Raw genomic sequence first — 18,975 nt, 5'->3', positions numbered from 1 at the left:
AATAGAAGATGACCCTTCTTAGTTACAGGTTAATTTGGCTCGTTTTTAATTTGATTACTAAACCCAATGTGTACTATTGAAGGTAACCTGGGGTGGGTGGGTGTCAGCCATTTTCTTGTAGTCCTTCCTGGGCTGTTTGTCTCCTGGGTCAGAGATGCTTTTTAATACAGAGAATTTCATCTTTCCAAATGCTTGTCATGTCAGTGTGCCAAAACACTCCCTATATTTGCCATGTTTGTTATATTATGTTAAATGTAACTTAACATGCTCCAGTGACCTTTTCCTTCCCTCTTCATTTAATTTTGGAGTATGTGGTTGAAAATCTGTTGTACAGTTAGAATAAGTGGGATTAAATATTTGTGTAAGTGTTTTTTACTTCAGGGTGTTCTTGCCTCTTAGAAAAGCATTTACACATGAAAGGTACACAGAAGATCAGGGAACTGAACACTCTTCCTATGCATTACATCTTAAATTATTGAAGCCAAATTTCACGTAAAGGAAAAATCAATTTGGGTTGTGAAACTTAAAGGTTGTAACATTTTATCACTCTTCTATATATGCTCCTTTATGACACAAAACTTCTTTCCCACATCCATCCCGGGGACAATGTCAGCATGCAGTGTGACATTGTGTGCAGCTTTCTGGAGGAAAGAAAATATTCCTGGCTCAGATGTCTCCCTTAAAACTTTCAGGATGCTAACATGTTGGTGGATGCTTTCCTTTGCAGCCCTTGGTCCAAGGGCACTTTATAGGATGATAAGGAGGAGGGTTTTCACCCGTAGTAAAGTCAAATATTTCACACCTACTTATTTAAAGGTTTCTGAAATCAGCAAAGCCTGTGATTCCCAAGCTGCATGTTACTGCAAATGCATAATTTCTTTAAATTTAAAGTGGAGTAGCATCTGGATGTAATTTCAGGTTTTGAGTTATGATAGACCTCAGCTGGCTCTTTGAGGGGACTTTGAAACTCATTGGATATGTACAGAGCACAGACCTTCATCTCAACTGCATTGCTAGATGGTTATCTATGGATGATGTCGGGAAAGGGGATGCCCTACATCCCTCTCCAAGCATCAAAACTGTTTTAAGATGGCTCATATTTCCCTCCAGGGTTCTGTCTGATGGGTAACAAGTGGGTCATCTCTTTGTTTGACTGTATCCAGATACTTGATTATAGACAGTATGTTTTGTTTTGTCAGCATTAAAATTGGTAGAATCATTATAATTCTCATTAAAAATAACTAGGATTGACTCGTAATTAGTTGCCTGTCAAAGAGAAAGAGGATATCCTCAGAGGAACCAGTGAGAACCTCTTTGTTTTCCTTTTGATCTTACATGGTTATCTTCTTGCTTTAAATGCGGCCTTCTCTCTCTTCTCTCACAGCATGATACTTGTGTGTATGCACTATGATCAGAGATACTGTCAGGTTATTTCCAGAGCCCCAGTAGGGTGTGTGTATTTTTTCCACTAAATATTTATTTAGTTATGCTTGCACATCTGGAAAAAAAAGAAAAAAAGTAAGGAAAAAAAAAGGCATTTATAAATACAGCACTTCATTTCACTAGCATATTGCACAGCTTTCCCTTTTATCTGTTTTTCCTGGAACTGAACCCCAATTTCTAGCAAACAAATAAACTAAATTATACATGCAAATGAGATTACTATGGGGGAGGAAAAGCTCACATTTAGGAAAACTGAGAGAGTACTGGCTTGTAGAAAGAGCTTTTTCAATTTAGCAGAAGTACATAAATTGAAATTGCGGAATTCAATCTAGAAATAAAATATATGTCTTTTGGAGCTGAGCAGTAAGTTCTTAGTGGCTTGGTTTCTTTAAATCAAGATCTTAACTAAAGGTTTGGAGCTGGAAAAGGAAGTTGGCTGAGATTTTGTGATCTTTATTTAGGCTATCTGAAGATGGGGCTTGTGTGGGTGGGGTTATTTTGTTTGGGGGTTTTTTTCGTCCTTAGTCTGTTAAAAATATTTATGATTTACTGTGGGAAAGAAAGTTAGTTGGACAGTTTCTTCAGTTATGTACCTTTACTGAGATGAAGAAAAAAAAAAGCATAGCCTCTTGAAATAAATAAACCTTTAGTCCTTGATGTCAAGTACAGCCAGAGCTTTCTCTCTGTTATTAGCTTGGCACAATTTTGCATAAATTGGATGCTGGGAGGGTTGCTGTCAGTACACAAATAATTTTGAATCTATGAATTTTAAGGCAGAATCGTACTCTGCCATTTATTCTCCATTTTTAGATGCCAAGTGGAATGCACAGTCAGATGTCAGGTAGAATCTAATTACTGTAGCCTTTTCTTGAGTAAATAGCAGATTTTATTTTTAACCTCTTCAGTACTTGCATTCTGCAGTTGAAAGCTGTAGTTGAAGTTCACAAGATCTGAGCCTGTCTGAGCGTAAGATGAAAGTGTGCTGTGACAGCAATTGCTGTTTTTCTAATATGGTTTCTGGTGTGGCATCTTTGTAACATCATCAAAAGATGAGATTTATTTTATGTTCAGAAGATGCTTATCGAGGGCTTTTAATGTTGTCATCTGAAGGGAGCATACACTGACAAGGTACTTAACAGATAAATGTTGTAAGTTAAAAAACTTTTTAACACACATGGAGAAATATGACAAACCAGAGACTTGCATAGAGACAAAATGATTCTGTGCTGTAGTTTACCTCATTATGTGCTTAAGATGAAAAGCACTTTCTTCAAGTGCTTAGCATGAATAAATTGAGACAAGAGGAAATTATTTAGTGGGAGGAACAGTGTTTAAGAGGTGAAATATTACAAAAGGTGACACGTGCTAAAAAGTCTTTGACTACTGTTTATATGTTCAATTTAAGAAGTCAGTTTACTTGAGGATCAAAGATGCTGGTGAGCTACTCCTTTGCTGTATTGTACTCTACCCTGCTGATTTCTCAGGAGCCCATCTCGAGTCTTTTTCTGTTACTTTATGCAGTTTGTGAACACCTGGGATGCTCTGTAGATACACAGACTTCCAAAGCATGTGCTAACAACATGAATTTGTCCAAGCCAGTGCAGACCTAGATTGTCTTAACCAAACTGAGGAATTCTGCAGATGTTTTCAACTCCCAGGAACTGAGGCTTTTCCAGGAGCCGAGTAGTATGTATTATCTGTTAATGCAGTGTTAAAAGAGGTGGTTATAATATTTTGAGTAACGCAGTGGTAATCTTGACGCCCTTCTACAGGAAAACTGAGTTTGGAGAACTATCTTTCTTAAATCTTCCATATACTTTCTTCTTTCATAAATGAGACATTTGTTAAAAACAACAGCAAAAACCCAGTCCTTAGAGTTCAGTGTCTGTCCTTGTCAGGCAGAAGATGGGGTATTGAACTGAGAACATCAGAGAATAGCGGTGCTGTCCTCTCCTCCCAAAAAAAATCACTCCGGTTTTGGAGATTAAAATAATTTATATCATGGTCTTGGTTTTTTTGTTTTTTGTTTATTTTTTTTAATTTCCTAGATGATCCACTTTCTCAGCCATAAAGGGACACTTACGGTTTGCTTCTTTGTAGAGTGGGCAAAGCAGAACATGCATATTAATATGCAGTCCTACTTACACAGCTGACAGCTTTCTGTTGAATCACAACTCTATTTGTAGGCATCTAAAAATAAATGACAGATTTTTGTTAAAAGCCCGCTGAAGTTAATGGAAGATGGTTAATGAGTTTAGTGGGAATTCGATTTAGGATCATATGTGTTATCTCTTCTTTGTGAAGATTAATATAGATTAAAGGTGGTAGTGTTGTTAATTTAGTTTAAGAATGGCATAATTTTTCTGTTGTAATCAGAAATTATCAAATGCCATTGCATTTGATAATTATCAGTCGTTATGGCAGAACCAACAACCATCTTGGAATGACTCCATGAGTTTATTTCTACATGTATGAATGAAACCAAATAACATTTTTCTGCTGTCTGTCCTGCAATAGCAAAGCAGAAGTTTTCAGGATATATCTGTCCAGGCCTGTGAGTTTGCTATCTTCAAGTTCTTTTATAAGAGCCTGATTAGCAGTGATAGGACTTAGCTGTTTTTGCACCTGCTCTGCCCTTTTTCTGATAAAGAACTACAAGACACGGAGGTTGTCCCAGAGCTTTTGTCCAGCTGCAGTTTTGTTAATTGTGCTGAGTAACTGCCATGGGGAGGAGTCATTTGAGACATTACTGATTTTGAAGCCCAGCCTGTCATAAAACATGAATTTAGATGAAGTCGAGGACAGGAGTTGATAGAGATTCTAGTTCAGATGACGTGCTGCTGGCACTGTCTGTCCAAGGGCTCTCCCTATTTGATGGCTGGTGTGCAGTGAGTAACCTCTGCAGAGAAAGTGTCCCTGCAGCTCGGGGTGCCTGGTGCTTGTCCCTCGGGGCGAGCTGGAGCCTGATGAACGTGTTCAAATCCATTGCTCCGGTTTACTTGCTGTCACCAGTTTGCAAGGCAGGGACAGGGAAGGGATTTTCTAAAACACTTCCTTTAATTTTCAGCCTGTTAGCTGCCATCCTGTGCAAATTCCCCACATATCCAAAGGGTGGGATGAGAGCTGTGCCCTTGTGGGATGTGAACCTTCTCTAGCAGCGGGAAAGTGGCTGTGAGGAATTATTATTCTTAATTGTGACCTCCCTGTGAACAGGATTAGTTTGTACTACTCTGCTGGCATTATTGAATGAAAGAATAGTAGTCTAGGACAACATAAATAAACTAAGAAGGATGATGCAGATACGCAAATGCTAAATTTAGCTTTAAGATGATTATTCTGTGCCTCCTGGCTTTCCTGCTTCTCTGGGAGCAGCACCTGTGATGTATGTGACTTGTAGCTCTTGGAGAAGTTTGCTGTAGAGAATAGAAGAGGTTTTTGACTTTTTTTTTGCGCCTTTAAGTAATGTAACACATGCCGAAAGTGCAGGTCTAGAAGAGAGCGGCTGTTTCTTGTGACAGTATTTGATGGCGGTCTAGTTCTGCCTTGGGTCTCTTTCTAAGCTGTTACTGGTAGAGAAGATCACTTGGATGGGCACTGAATTTAGTTGCTGTGTTCCATGACACATGCGAGCGTAACATTTGTTGAGAAAAACACCACAGTTAGGTGGGAGAAGAATCTTTAGGATTTATCCTAAATTATTAATGCATGTACTGCAACTTTTAAGACTAAATGCCTTATGGTGCAGCCTAAAAATGAGTGAATATGCATTTTCCCTGTTACTGCAGAGTAGTGTCAGCAGCCGGCTTGCTGGAAATCCACAGGTTTGTGCCGTATGTGCTTTTGTAGACGATCGGTGGCTGAATATGTTTTTCATAAATGGCTTTATGGGCTCGTAAGTTGTGTGTAAGGGATGAAGGGGGCTCGTGGCTGTCGGAAGGAGTTGTATCTGCAGTGCGTGGGTATCCTGCTTTTCCCGCGTGGCACGGGCGAAGCGAGCGGAGCTGCCGGGCGCGGGCTCGGCTTGGGGCGGCGGTACGGCCGGCTGGCCGCGCCCGGGGGCGGACCGGCACCTCCGCCGCCGCGCGCCGATAGGTGGCGCTGTCGGCGCGGCCACGGGCGGCCCCTCGGCGCGTCCCGCGCTCCCGCCGAGCCGTGCGGGGTTTCCCCGCCGCTCCTCGGGCCCGCTAATTACTATTATTTTCTCCTTTATTTTTCTTTTTTCTTTTTATTTTTCTCTCTTTTTTTTTTTTTTTTTTAATTTTAAACCCCTGCGTTGCTGCGGGCTGGGGCCGGCAGCGCGAGCGGCGCTGCGGCCCCGCGCGTGCCGGGGCTCGCGGAGGCGGCGGGACCGAGCCTTCNCCCGCGCGTGCGGGACCGCTCCGCGTGGGCGCCGCCGGCCCGGGCCGCGCGCGGCGGGGGGGCGCGCTAATGAGATGCGCGGCGCGGGGCGGGCCCCGGGCAGCGCAGCCAATGGGAGGCGGCGCCGGCGCATAAATGATGGGGGGGGCCGGGATGCCCGGGTTTTGTGCTGCGCGGCGGAGCGCTGACCCCGCTCGGAGCCGGCCGAGCGCAGCCCCGCAGGGTCCCGCAGGGTCCCGGCCCCGCCTCGCCCGGCGGAGCGGCCCCGCACGCACACACGCCTCCGAGAGGAGCGAGACCTGATTTTTTTTTTTTTTCCGGGGAGCGTTTCTGGCCGCGGTTGCATGAATGCCCAATGTTGTAGACCGGTGGCAATGGATCTAGGAGTTTATCAACTAAGACACTTCTCGATTTCGTTCTTATCGTCATTGCTGGGCACCGACACCTCGTCTCTGAGGCTCGACAGTAGGTAAATAAGTGTTGTGTCCGAGCGGCTCTGCTGGCGCGGCGGTCGCGGGCAGGTGAGCTCCGGGCTGGCTCCTTTGTCCGGGGGAGCCGCAGCGGCGGCTCCGCCGCCCGCCTCTCCCCCCGGAGGTGCTGCCCTCCCCGGCGCCCAGCGCTTTTGCCGCAGCCTGGGATTGAGCTCCATCTTTATGGTCCGTCGGGGGGCAAAATGTCGGGATATTTGGTCGGGGCTGCGGGCGCGGGGGCTCGGCGCGGCTTTACAGGTTGCTTTGCTGCATTAGAGCATCCTGGTGAGGCGGCGGCAGGGCAGCGTGAGGATGACTTTCTCAGCCAACTGGCTACCAATGCTCGCGTCTCTTGTCTCTTAAATAATTCAGCCGGCGCTAATGTATGTTTTTTCTCTTTCTTTCTCTTTTGCAGCTCCTCTGGTGCAAGCGTAGTAGCTATCGACAACAAAATCGAGCAAGCGATGGTACGTACCGATGGGGGCATAAAACCTTGTTCGTGCTTGAAGCAGTAAACAAGATGGGGATACAGCGGCGATACCCGTGCTGGGACGCGTTTCGGTAGCGGAGCCGGGGACGGAAGGGGAGGCGCGGTGTCGGCTTCGGGACCTTTTTTTGTTATTTTTATTTTTAATTGATCAAAGTCTTCCCGCGGGGAGGAATGCGCACGTTTGTGTATTGATGCCGGGGAGGGAATGACGGCATTGCTCTTGGCTACTGCCTCCCCAAACGATTGATCCCGGCTCCGTGCGGCGGCGGAGGGGCGCTGCTGGGCAGAAAGCGGAGCGCATTTGTGGGGTTTTACAGTCCCAAAGAGGGGGCGTTTTGGGGTACTTTTCATTTTGTCTTTTTGACTTCCCCCCCCGCCCCCCCATACAGCGCAGGCGAGCGCATCCCCCGCGGGCTGCAGCCGGGGCATCCCCCGCCGCTGCGCCCTTCTCCCCGCGGGCGGCTCGGGCGCTGCGCTGCCCGGAGCCGGGGGCCCGGCCGCCCTTTGTTACTGGAGCGGTGCCTGGAGCCGCTCTCCCGGGAGCCTCTCCGGCTGTTGCTAGGCAAACTCCGAGCCTTTAACTCCCGGCTATAAATAACTCTGTCGCCCATTGGCCGCGCCGCGCTCTGACGTCACCCGCGGCCGCGCGCGGACGGCGGGAGGGAGGGAAATGCGGCAACCTGCGCCCAGAACTGGCTGCAGCCGGCGCGCGCGGGGGCGGGGCCTGGGCGGGGGCGGGGCCGCTGTGCAGGCCGGGCCGCACGTGAGTGTCGGCGGTGACGGCCCGGCCCGGCCCGGCCCGGGACAGCGCTGCCCGGGGCCGGGGCTCGCACTGCGTAGCGGGCACTGCCGCGCTCCCGCGGGGCAGGCTGGCAGCCCGGGCCGCGATGCTGCTGCTTTCCTAACGCACGCACTCTTCTGCGTTTCAGGATCTGGTAAAGAGTCACTTGATGTACGCGGTAAGGGAGGAAGTGGAGGTCCTCAAAGAGCAAATCAAAGAGCTGATAGAGAAGAACTCGCAGCTGGAGCAAGAAAACACTCTGCTAAAAACACTTGCCAGCCCAGAGCAGCTTGCCCAGTTCCAAGCACAGCTGCAGACTGGTTCTCCACCCTCCTCTTCCCAGTCACAAGGGACAGCACAGCAGCCTGCTCAGCCAGCATCACAGGGCTCAGGGCCTTCAGCATAGCTCAAGATGTCGTTGCCATCATGATTGCTGGCTTCTGGACTGTCCAGAGCGAGGAGGACTAGCGGGAATCCGCCACAGCCGCCCTTCATCCATTTCAATGCAAGTTGCAACCCAGACTGAGGACTCCATGCCTTGCACACATCAGGAGAGGCTTCTCCCCCTTGTATTACACACTCATCTGTCTCTCTCTTACCTCCCTTACCCCTTTGGCTTGAAGGAGTCTATGTTCTTAGGTTGGTTGAATAAAATAAACTTCCAGAGAATTAGCACAAGTACACTGGGGACTCGAGCAGCTTCTGCAAATGGCTGAGAAACGAAGCTGCATGCCTGAATTTTATTGGTTTGTTTTTACATCTTCCACTCATCCAGTGCTACAGCTGATACAAGTGCTTTTCAAACTTGGAAACGTGAAGAAATGGACTGGAGTAAAAAATGATGGCTCAACCCCCTGTAGTGCATTGGGGTTCCAAAGTGTGGACTGGTGCATAGGATCTAAGAGGAAGAGGGCAAAAGGTAAATCTCAGTGTTTAACACTTAATTGTCACCTGAAACCTTAAGTGCAAATATTTGCACCGTTTTCTGAACCAGTGGACAGGTGCATAAAGCTGTATTATATATAGAAAACAGGTAGGTGACAATACAGTTGTTTGGTCATAGGATAATTACCATGAAGGTTATTTGCCTACTGTATATTTGTGTATTTAGTGTAATTACTTTGTAAAATAGAAAACTGTAACTATTTAGGTTGTACAGATTGAAGTTTAGTTGTTTCATTGGCTGATCTGAAGAAGTTTGAAAAGTTTTTTTTTATGCTACATGAATAAGAATGCACCTACGCAACTGTTCAGAATTTGGCAAATTAATGCTGTTTGTGTAACTTCTGAAGTTCCCTGGCTGCTGATTATCTTGAAGTAAATCATTGTGCATTGTAGTTTGGTTCAAGATGGGGAAAACCACTCCAAAAATTATCAAGCCCTGCTAGCAAAGAATTAAAGAAAAAAAATTGGATTTCCCAGTATGGATTTTTTGCATATGATCTGTATAGTAGTATGCATATGTTTTTGTGCATGTTCTCTACAGTTGTAACACGTCAATGTATTTAACTGTTGCACTTGTCAACTTTCAATAAAGCATACAATGTTGATAAATCACTGTTTGTATATTGTACTGGTGTTAACCACAGCCACTTCTGAGATGTTGCAATGCAGTTTTACATGGGTGGTGGGGTCAGCTCTTGAAAAGAGGCAGATACTGAAGTTAAATGGAGGAGGAGGAGGGAGTAGGGCGCCTGACTAAGCAAAAACTGGATTTGGTCCTATATGGTCAGGGCTGTAGGGCCACAGATATCTGTTGTATATAACAATATATAAATTGTTTCCTAGTGGCAAACTGCCCTTGCCTGTGCACTGGTCATCCCATGCTGGCACAGTTCCCACCTTAACTCGGGCTGTCAAGGGCAGTGAGCACTGCAGCTATCCCAGCAGGTCAGCCTGTATCACAGTATTAACGGTGCCTTCTGAAAAATGTTGAGAATGGTTTCCAGTTTTGTGCGTGTAAGTTTGGAAAAATGCTGCTTTAGTAACACTGATTCAAACTGAATCTGAGCTTATGAATTTCTAGGTGAATGAATAGTGAAGGTGTGATCGATGCACTGCAACCCGGGGAGCAAAGGAATTTGCAATTTTGCAGCAGTGGAAAATAAACTAATTTGACTTAAAATATGAGGGTTATTTACAAAGGGTTTTTTATAGGGTCGGGTGACTGCTTACTTGTAATGAAAATCAGGAGATACTATTTTTGTGGAGCTTCTTGTTACTGAGAGTAATCAAGTGTAGCAGAGGAAATGATACAGCTGAAGGTTCAAGGTAGGACAGGTCACTTGTGTAATTCATGGCTAAATTTTTGCTTTTGGTGGATACTCACCCTGTAGCAGTTAAGGCACTGCTTAGCTGAATCACAAGTAGTTGAATTGCCTTTATTGGGATTGCCATATTAAAGTGCTTGTTGTCTTCATGGGAGTGTGAACTTGAATTCATAGCTTGTGTTCTTGAGATTTCAGTGTACAGTTTGGGAGCGCTCTTAATGAGGAAACACCACTGAGAAATGCAGGGTTTTTCTTGCTAATGGATTAAGCTAAAATTAGAAATTGTTGATGGCCTTTGTGGCAGAACAACACTTGAATTATTTGGATCCGACAAAAGGAATGCTAATTTTGGTGCTTTTTAAAGAGCTTAATTGTCTGCAGTTGCCTTTATATTCTGACTGTCTCTTCAGTGCTTCCAGGCTGTAGCATTGTGAAAATTGACTTTTTTTATACGCTTACACAGATCAGCTTTTTCACTCACTTCAGCTATCAAAATGTGCAATTTTTTTTTATTTTTTTTAATGAAATGGACCTCTGGGTTTATTTATTTGAAGAACAGCATCATCGTATTCTAAATTCAAGGAACTGTTTTTTAATAAATGATTTGGAAGCCTTCAGGATTTTGGTTAGGTAATACATTAATTTTAGTACACTGTACTAAACAGTGGCAAATCAATGCTGGCAAATCTGATTATTTATGTACTGAGTAGTTCTAAACTGGAGCTGGTTCTTGGAGCTGTTTATTAATTACTAACATGAGGCCAAGCAATGTTTTGTTGCCGAGATGATTTTAGCAATAGCTCTGTCAAAGCTGCAGCCTCTTCATGAAACGGGTTCAAATTGACTAAAATTGTGCTTGAAATCCAGACAAAGAGTAGATGTTTGTCAGTTATGTTGTAATACTTCTGGAATTAATTGTTTTGATTTTTCCTTTTGTTCTAGAACAAATAATTTTTCAGAGAACTTTAAATCAAATGTTATCAGTGGTCAAGAGTGTTGTCTTTTTCCACCAAAATTCTTCTTTTTACAAACTCTGAGATGCTCATGTTTTCACCCACATTGAGAGTCATATGAAATGTAACATATCTTTTTTATGTCAAGCTTTTTATTTTCTGCTTCAGTAACTCTTCAGGCTGTATCCAAGCTGTTTGTCATTTAATTTCTTGCTGTCAATTAGCTGCACAGTGGCTTTATTTTTAACAGCAATATCATAAACTGATCGAAGCACATTATCACCGAAACCAGGTTGCTGGTCTTTTTTCTTCTTACGGCTTTTTTTTTTTAAATCCAAAACTTTTTTGGCAAATAATTCTGAGGCAAGTCTAGGTGGTTCAGATTCTGGGATCTCCATAAACACTTGAAAGTGCTGGCTGTAGCTGGGGTAGAGCTACTTTTCCTCAGAATATCTGGTTACGGGGTGATGGGTTGGATTTGTGACCAAAACAGATAACTCAGGGATGTGTTTGTTACAGCTGGGCAGGGCTGACACTGAGTCAGGGCCTCTTCTGCCTCCCACCCCACCAGAGAGAGGGCTGGGGGTGCACAAGGAGCTGGGAAGGGACACAGCCTGGACAGCTGACCCCAACTGACCATAGGGGTGTCCTGTAATATATGGTGTTGTGTGCAGTGTATAGAGCTGGGGGAAGAAGGGGAGGAAGTTCAGAATGATGGTGTTTGTCTTCCCAAATCACTGTTGCATGTGGTGGAGCCCTGCTTTCCTGGAGATGGCTGAACACCTGCCTGCCCATGGGGAGTGGTAAATGGATTCCTTGTTTGCCTCTCTGTTAAACTGCCTTTATCTTAACACACGAGTTTTCTCACTTTTCTGATTCTCTCCCCTATCCCACTGTGGGCGAGTAAGGAAGCGACTGTTGTGGAAGGAAAGAGAAATAAGAGCAAGTGGCTGTTGTGGCACTTAGCAGCTGCCAGGTTAAACCACAACAGTCCTTTCTGCTGCCTGCTGTGGGGCTCGAAGTACCACCAGATGTGACTGGAATGTGCTGGATCAATTCTATCACTATTGTTGCTGTTTTGCTATTAATTGACAGGCTCCTGTTTGTCACAGGGCTTGCTTGCCTGAGTCTAGTGCTCATTAGTGGCTGCTCACTGCACTGCTGTGCTGCTTATCACCTTACTGTGCGGTGCCTGGGAACACTTCGATAACAGCCATGGCAATGTGTCGGGCTGGCAGATAGCCAGAGCTGCTGCTGCTGCTGTGCTGCACTTCTGGGCAGGCTGGAACTCCAGCGTGAACTTGAGTGGAAGGGCCTGTGATCTGTGGGTGAGTCCATGTGGGAGCTGGACACCCTGAGGCATCTGTGGCCCTGGATAAGCCATGCCAGAGCAGGTACATCTCACAGCATCTGTGGCCATGGTCATGTCTGTGCCACAGCAGCTGGACCTCCGAAGGAATTGTGGCCCAAGGGTAAGTCCATGAGAATGGTTGCTGGAGAAGTCGCACCTTGAAACATCGGTGGCTGTGCTTGAAGTCATGCAAGACTACCCCAAAGTGTGTGGCTGTGGATAAGCCCAGGAGAGAGCAAATACAGCCCTGGAGGAACTACAGTCATAGGTAAAGCCATACTGGAGCAGGTTTACTTTCCAAGGGACTGCCTGTGGGTGAGGCCATGCTGGAGCAGGAACATCTCTGAAGGCATTGTGGCCCATGGAAAAGACCATGCTAAAACTGGTCTACCTCAAAGCAACTGTGGCTGTGGGTAAGTCCATGCCACAGCAGGTAGACCCCTGAAGAGTCTCTGGTTCATAGATAAGGCTTCACTTGGAGCAGGCACACTCCTACAGGACCGTGGAAAAGTCCAAGCCAGAGCAGGGCAAGCAGAAGAGTTAACTGCAACTTTAAACCCCATGGTCTGCTCCAAATGAACCAGAGGTGGAGATTGTAATGGAAACATCTTGAAATTGTTGTAATGTGGAATTTGGCTTGCGTGTTGTAGGAATTACTGCAGCAGGAATCACCCAAACCAGTGGAGGACAAGCCTTACAGGAAGCAGTGCAAGTGCAGCAGTGACCTGACGTGACCTGCCTTTGGTGCCCAGTAACTCCACACAGCACACCACGTCTCCTGTCCTGACCAAAGGCATGGACTAAATGAACTAAAAGGACAGTTTGTGGATGCTTGACAGACATTTCACAGGGGTGAACCTGTGTTTATATCAAAGGATGGTGACAGTGGTGGTGGGTAATGAGGATGTACTGGATAGTGTGGAACTTGAGCATGATGCAAATGGTATGGAATCAGGAATGGAGAATATGCTGGTTTGGGCTGGGATAGAGCTAGGATTCATCATAGGAGCTAGTGTGGGGCTACAGTTTGGTTTTGTGCAGAGAACAGTGTTGGTAACACAGGGATGTGTTTGTTACAGCTGAGCAGGGCTGATGCAGTCAGGGCCCTTTCTGCCTCTCACCCCACCAGTGAGAGGGCTGGGAGGGGACACAGCTGAGACAGCTGACCCCAAAGGGATATCCCAGACCATATGGCATCGTGTTCAGCATATAAAGCGGGGGGAAGAAGAAGGAATGTTTGGAATTATGGGGTTTGTCTTCCCAAGTCACCATTACATGTGACTGAGCCCGGCTTTCGTGGGGATGGCTGAACACCTGCCTGCCCATGGGAGGTGATGAATTGGGTTCCTGTTGGGCTTTGCTTGTGTGCACGGCTTTTGCTTTACCTGTTAAACGGTCTTGATATCAACCCATAAGCCTTCTCACTTCTCCAAATCTCTCCCCCATCCCGGTCAGGGGGAGTGAGCAAGTGACTGTTGTGGAAGGAAAGAGAAATACTCTTCAATAGCATGCCTGGAAACTGTCCAGAGAGCACCCAGACAAAACCTCTCAGCAGCAGGGGAGTAAATGCAGTGCCTTAGAGATGCCTCTCCCTAATTCTTACGGCATAAATCAATGCCTGGGAGGCAGCTGCCTGTGGTTCAGCTGCAGAAAGAACTCCATAAGGCTATGTGGGAATTACCACCCATGATTTTTTGTAGCTACAAATCTCAATACAAAGCATTTTAAGTATTGTTTATTCCTTGCAGGGAGAAATAGCAGCTTGCTGGCTGAAGGCATACTTGTTTATTTAATACGTGCCATTTGAAAAACCTCTCGATAAGCATCCTGAGCACGTTAGTAACAGGTCACGTCTTACAGATGATGCATTATTTGTCACTTTTCTCCTCTCTCTTTAGGATTGTGTTTTTTAACTTCCTGGTGAATTTTCTGCTGGAGTAAACCTGAAATAAGTTAGAAATTCAAGGAAATCATCCCAATTCCAACCTTTGCTGTTCAGTGTTTACTTCAGATGTTTGAAATTAAATGGAGAATGGTTGCTGGAGGGACCTCCTGAGAAGTCTGGAGTGAACTTAGGCATTTGAAATGTTTGGGGATATTCTGAAAAACTCCTGCCACTGGGCCAGTCCTTTTCCTGCGATGAGTAAGCAGACTCTTCTGACTGCATTTATTTAGTATGTGCTGAGCTAGGTCAACAAACGGTCTGCTTGAGAATCCCAGGCAAGGAGTTTCCAGCAGACACTGGCAACTGCCCTCCTCAACTGGGGTCCAATTTCCAACAGGAGCAAAGCCAAGCTCAACAACAAAGTTAAAAGCCAAACCATGAATAAACTGACTTCCTTACATTGTAAATACATCGGAAAAGGGCAGGAGTTCAAAAGAGAAAATGAGCCAAACTCTGATTATTTTCCTTGAAACTGAATCCCAGGGGGTGATTGTCCATTGAGATGCCCCCAGGAGAGTTGTGCTGCGCCAAGAAGCAAGAGGGTTTGGGTAGGACATGGCCAAGAGGCCTCCAAACTGTTGCACAACAGGAATTTGGGTACAGCGTAACAATCGGCTGAGGAAAGGGAAAACAGTTCTCAAAAACCTTATTCCTGAGCTAAACCAGGTTCTCAGGCCATCTTAAAGCGTAATTTTGATTCTTTAGCTGCGTTGGGTGGGGGTGGCTTTTCAGTGATGTGTATGTGGTAATACACACTGGATGCAGCTCAAGCCATCATGAGAAAGTAGCTACAGGTCAAAAAGAAAAAAAAAAGGGAAAGTCCTAATGCTCCAATTTATAGTCTTGTAGTTTGGGTGCACTGAGAGCTCTGTTAAAGTTCTCCCTATTTGGAGCTCTAAAGGCACTATAAAATGATGAGAGGTTCTGATCTGGCAAGTGCAAGCTCAGGGCAAATCCACCTTAATCCTGGAAGCAACAAAAGGGCAGTGAATAAAACCTTTCAGCCTTTAAAACCAAAGTCAAGAACAAACCTCAATGGCCTTCAGAATGGAAAGCAGATGAAGTTGTTCATCAGGGGGTACTGGAAGCAATGGAGATGAGTTTATTTGTGTATTATTTAAATTGCTATTAGCTGCTTTCCAGTCCACCATACACTCAGTATCTCTAGGATTTGGAAGCTGGGTATTTATGCTGAGGTTTCAGATCTCTCACCCCATACCCAAAAAAAAAAAAAAAAAAAAAAAAAAAAAAAAAAAAAAAAAATCTTGCTAAAAGAAACTACGTGCATTATGCTCTCTGTGGAGGCTGCTGTAAATGGCCACTCTTCCTTCCATTAGTTTTATTACTGAGAACCTCCCCGTTCTGCCTTTGCTCCTGCTTTAATTGAAGCTTTGCTAGCAGATAGCCATCAGAAAAGACATCTGCAATTCAATTAGATCTGTGCTTGAACCCATGATCTCTGTGAAACCGGCCGCTGCCAGAACAGAGTGCCCTCCGTGGGCTCACCTGGGGCTGCAGCCTGCCCTGCTTTGCGCTTCATCCCCCTCCTGCCCTGCAGCCCCGCTTACAGGTGCTTGAAATGAGGATCCATTCCTCACAGGCGGCTTGTAGGAGCTCGTTTTCTCTTCCTTGCATAGCCCGAGAGAAGCTGGAAACTTGGCACCACTGAGGAGCTGTGAAACCTGCTTTATAATGTACTGAAAGTGGTTACTTCTCTACTTTGCAGAGTAGAATCTTTCTGCCACTGGAGGTGAGATGTTAAGGAGCTCCAAAGGTGCTCCAGGGGTAACTTATTGCATCTTTTGCATAGACATGAAAGCATGATGAATTTAGAGGAATGTCCATATTAAAAGAAGCTGGGCTTTTTTGCTGACTTAATTCAGTCTCTGGTGCTGTAAGTGGCATTTTCCCTGGTGCCAGCTACTCCAGGGCCACCATTCCTGCTTGCACTGACCCTATGAGGTGACTGAGGTGAGAACCAAACATCTGGACAGGCCACAGCACTGAAACCCTGTAAGGAACAGTTCTTTGGAAATATTTCCATGAGCCTAGAGGTAAATGTTTGTCTCTAAGTGATGTCAGGCTGGTCCCTGACATGAACACAACCTTGTTTATAAATGCTCCAGAAGGATGTTGCAAAGTGCTTCAGTGTCTTGCTTAAAGCATTTGTAAGAACTGATTATAAAGACTTGCAAAATCACAAGTGAAAGAAGGCAGAAGGGTTTTTTCGTAGAAAAGATATAGTTGATGAAAACCCCAGATCTGAAGTGTGGATTTGGTTTGCAGCTCACTGCAAGCTGCTCTGTCTTCAGGAAGAAGTGGCCCCCAGCTGACAGAGGGGAAAACCAAATACTTACCTGGGATGGGAGAAAATCGAATGGGGATCAGAATAACGCAGCTGAGTGTAGCAGATGGGTTGGAGCACTGTACCTGTCTGTGCCCCTGAGTACAGGGCTTAGCAAAGCCTTGCTGAGAAGCCTGCAGCCGTGGGCTTTCTCCATCTGCCTTTCATATTGCTGCTCTTAATTTGTTTTTAATAAATCAAGTGAAATCTTGCAGGGGAAGGAATTAGTCTAGCAGGGGTCCCTTTCTGTTTTAAAGAGTTGACAGTGAGGAGGTTTGGGGCTGCTTTTCTACTGGAGCATCCTCAAAGCCTGCAGTGTTTTAATTTGCTCCTGGACAATCTGGGTTTTGGCAGAACACGTGCGTGTGCCTAGACCCCCCAGGCCATGCATGCTCAGCCTGCGGGACCAGGAGGTGGAAGGCCTGTAAGACAGGTGATACAGGAGCTTTCAGCTGGCCACTGCCCACCCACCCTTCCCTCGAGGAGCTCCCTGTGGGGGCTATGTCCCTGGTGAGGCATGTAGGGCAAGCTGCCCCTCTGCACCCTATAGCCTGGAGGAAAACACTTCCACTTTCCATGGATTTTCTAATTTCGTCTCAGCATGGCTATTCGTAGGCAATCTGGAGGTAAAATTAACTTGTACCACAATTCTTTTTACATTTCACCATACTGCTTCAGTGGCAAGCACCCCTTTTTTAAAAAAAATTTCCTTCTGGGGATGGGAAAGTACAGGTATCAGTTGTTAGTAATTTAGAGAGAAAAAAATTCTTGTATCAATGCTTAAAAAGTAATGTAAATAAATATAAAACACTCTGTAGAAGGCCACAGCAGTTTTGCACACAATGATGTACATCCCAGGGGGAAGGAAGAATCTTTCCAGCAAAGCCTGGCAGTTCATGGCTGTTCCAGCCATGGAATCTAGGGAATTTCATTTCCAATCTAGGGAAAGGTTGACATGAAAACACATACACCCTTTTGAGATGTTGCATATGAAAACTCTCAGACATTAATTTTCTTTTCAGAAAAAGAGAAAAGCAAACTTTATTTCTGGTCTAAATTTTCACAAAACTCCATTTCTATATATACTTCAGAGTTTGCCAATGAAGCTACTTGGCAACATCAGTACAGAGAAAGGATTTATCAGCTATCATCTATGTTAGAAGCAAACCCAGGAGAAACCTTCAGTATTGCTAATTTCTGATGACCTTATCATAATGCCAGATAGATTTGATGTTCCCATTAAAATGTGAGTTCCTGAAATTATGCTGCTCCTGTGAGATTTGTACCTTCTATTAAGAATGAGTCAGCTTCTAGCCTTGGGTTTCTGGGTAAAAGAGCTGAAAATATCAACGAGCTGCAATACACCAAGCTAGAAATCCGAAAAGAAATAACAGAAAAAAAAAATTCCTAAATTGTTTTTTAAGATTAAATGACATATTTCACCTGAAATTTTGGATAGTTTGACAACTCTGAAATCGTGTTGAACCAAACTTGTTCTTGTGCTGTGACAGTGACACTGCCTTTGGTGTCATGGTGCCCTGATCCTGCAACAAATTAATTAAGGGTTTGGGGTTGAACAAACACAGGACCAATCTTTCTGTTTCATGAAGTAGGACTGAATTTTTTTCCTTGATGTGTGACAGTTTTGTGATATTTAAGCATATGCTGGATTTTTAACCTTAAATACCGTTTATCTCTTTCCCTTCCAAGGAGCATTTTGTATTCAGTGTGTTTTATCTGGTGACTCATATTATCTGCAAATAATCAAGCTGAAATACTAATTGCTTTTGAAGAGGGAATAAAGGATGACATTGTTCTGCATCATCAAAAGCAATTCAATCTGTTCCTCAAGGCAGGAATAAAGGTTGCAGCCTTGTTTACAAAAATGGGGAAGGCAAGGGGCTGCTCTCTTTCAGCTGTGCAGATGGGTGAGGATTTCAGTGTTCAGATTGGGGTTATAGAATGCTCCAGCTCCACTGAGCCTCTTAAAAGTAGCATTTAGTTCAGAGGCAGCAGTCTTCATTCACTCACCCCAAAAGAATCTGGAGGGATTTTATTATTTTATTATAGCTCTGCAAGCTGGGCAGCGTTTGGCACCAGCTGCTTTGTAGAAGATTGCTTCCCTGGGGCTCTTGCAGACTGTGCCCAGGCACCAGGGCTAATGCCCTTCAGTGCCCAGGGGCACAGCCACCCTACAGCCAGTGGTGCTTTCTCAGTGGCCCCAACAGTGGGAGCAGGTCTGTGGATCCAGAACTCTCCAACAACAGGTTTCCTAAAGCTTAGGTTGTGTTTTGAAGGGTCAGCAGACAGTACTGATTTTTCTGTTTCCTAGAAACTGCTGGCTAAGTTAATGAGACTGAAAAACAGCAACAGCCATTTCCAGCCAAAATAACCAGTGGCAGTAATGGTCCCATCTCCAGTCTACTGCATCAGAGCTTCATCAGGAGCACAGCAAAGGACAGGAGAGTTGTTTGAAAAACTGGAATCATAGAATAATTGCTTCTGGTTTGTTGGCAATGCCCAACCCAGACCTCTAGCCTCCCAGGCCCTGGATTTAAGAGCCTGGAAG

The 18,975-nt window shown here is 45.2% G+C and overlaps 1 protein-coding gene across 5 annotated transcripts in view; it reads left to right on the top strand.

The window, feature by feature from the left end:
• TSC22D1 (TSC22 domain family member 1) overlaps positions 1–9,097 on the top strand; it is a 91,388-nt gene extending 82,291 nt beyond the window's left edge. For 2 of the 5 annotated variants that reach the window (XM_041407415.1, XM_041407414.1), the window contains 2 exons: positions 6,688–6,739; positions 7,692–9,097. In XM_041407415.1, the coding sequence (XP_041263349.1) occupies positions 6,688–6,739; positions 7,692–7,949 (310 nt within the window). In that variant the 3' untranslated portion in view covers positions 7,950–9,097. Of the gene's footprint in view, positions 1–5,933; positions 6,272–6,304; positions 6,324–6,687; positions 6,740–7,691 lie in introns of those variants that run through there. The other 3 variants (XM_041407416.1, XM_041407417.1, XM_041407418.1) reach the window with 3 other exon arrangements.
• The last annotated feature ends 9,878 nt before the right edge of the window (positions 9,098–18,975 follow it).

The sequence above is a fragment of the Onychostruthus taczanowskii genome, unplaced genomic scaffold (genome assembly GCF_017590055.1).
Source record: "Onychostruthus taczanowskii isolate IOZ18803 unplaced genomic scaffold, ASM1759005v1 scaffold26, whole genome shotgun sequence".
Taxonomy (NCBI): domain Eukaryota; kingdom Metazoa; phylum Chordata; class Aves; order Passeriformes; family Passeridae; genus Onychostruthus; species Onychostruthus taczanowskii.
Note: the sequence above shows the minus strand (reverse complement) of the source record. Positions and strands in the feature narration are given on the sequence as shown.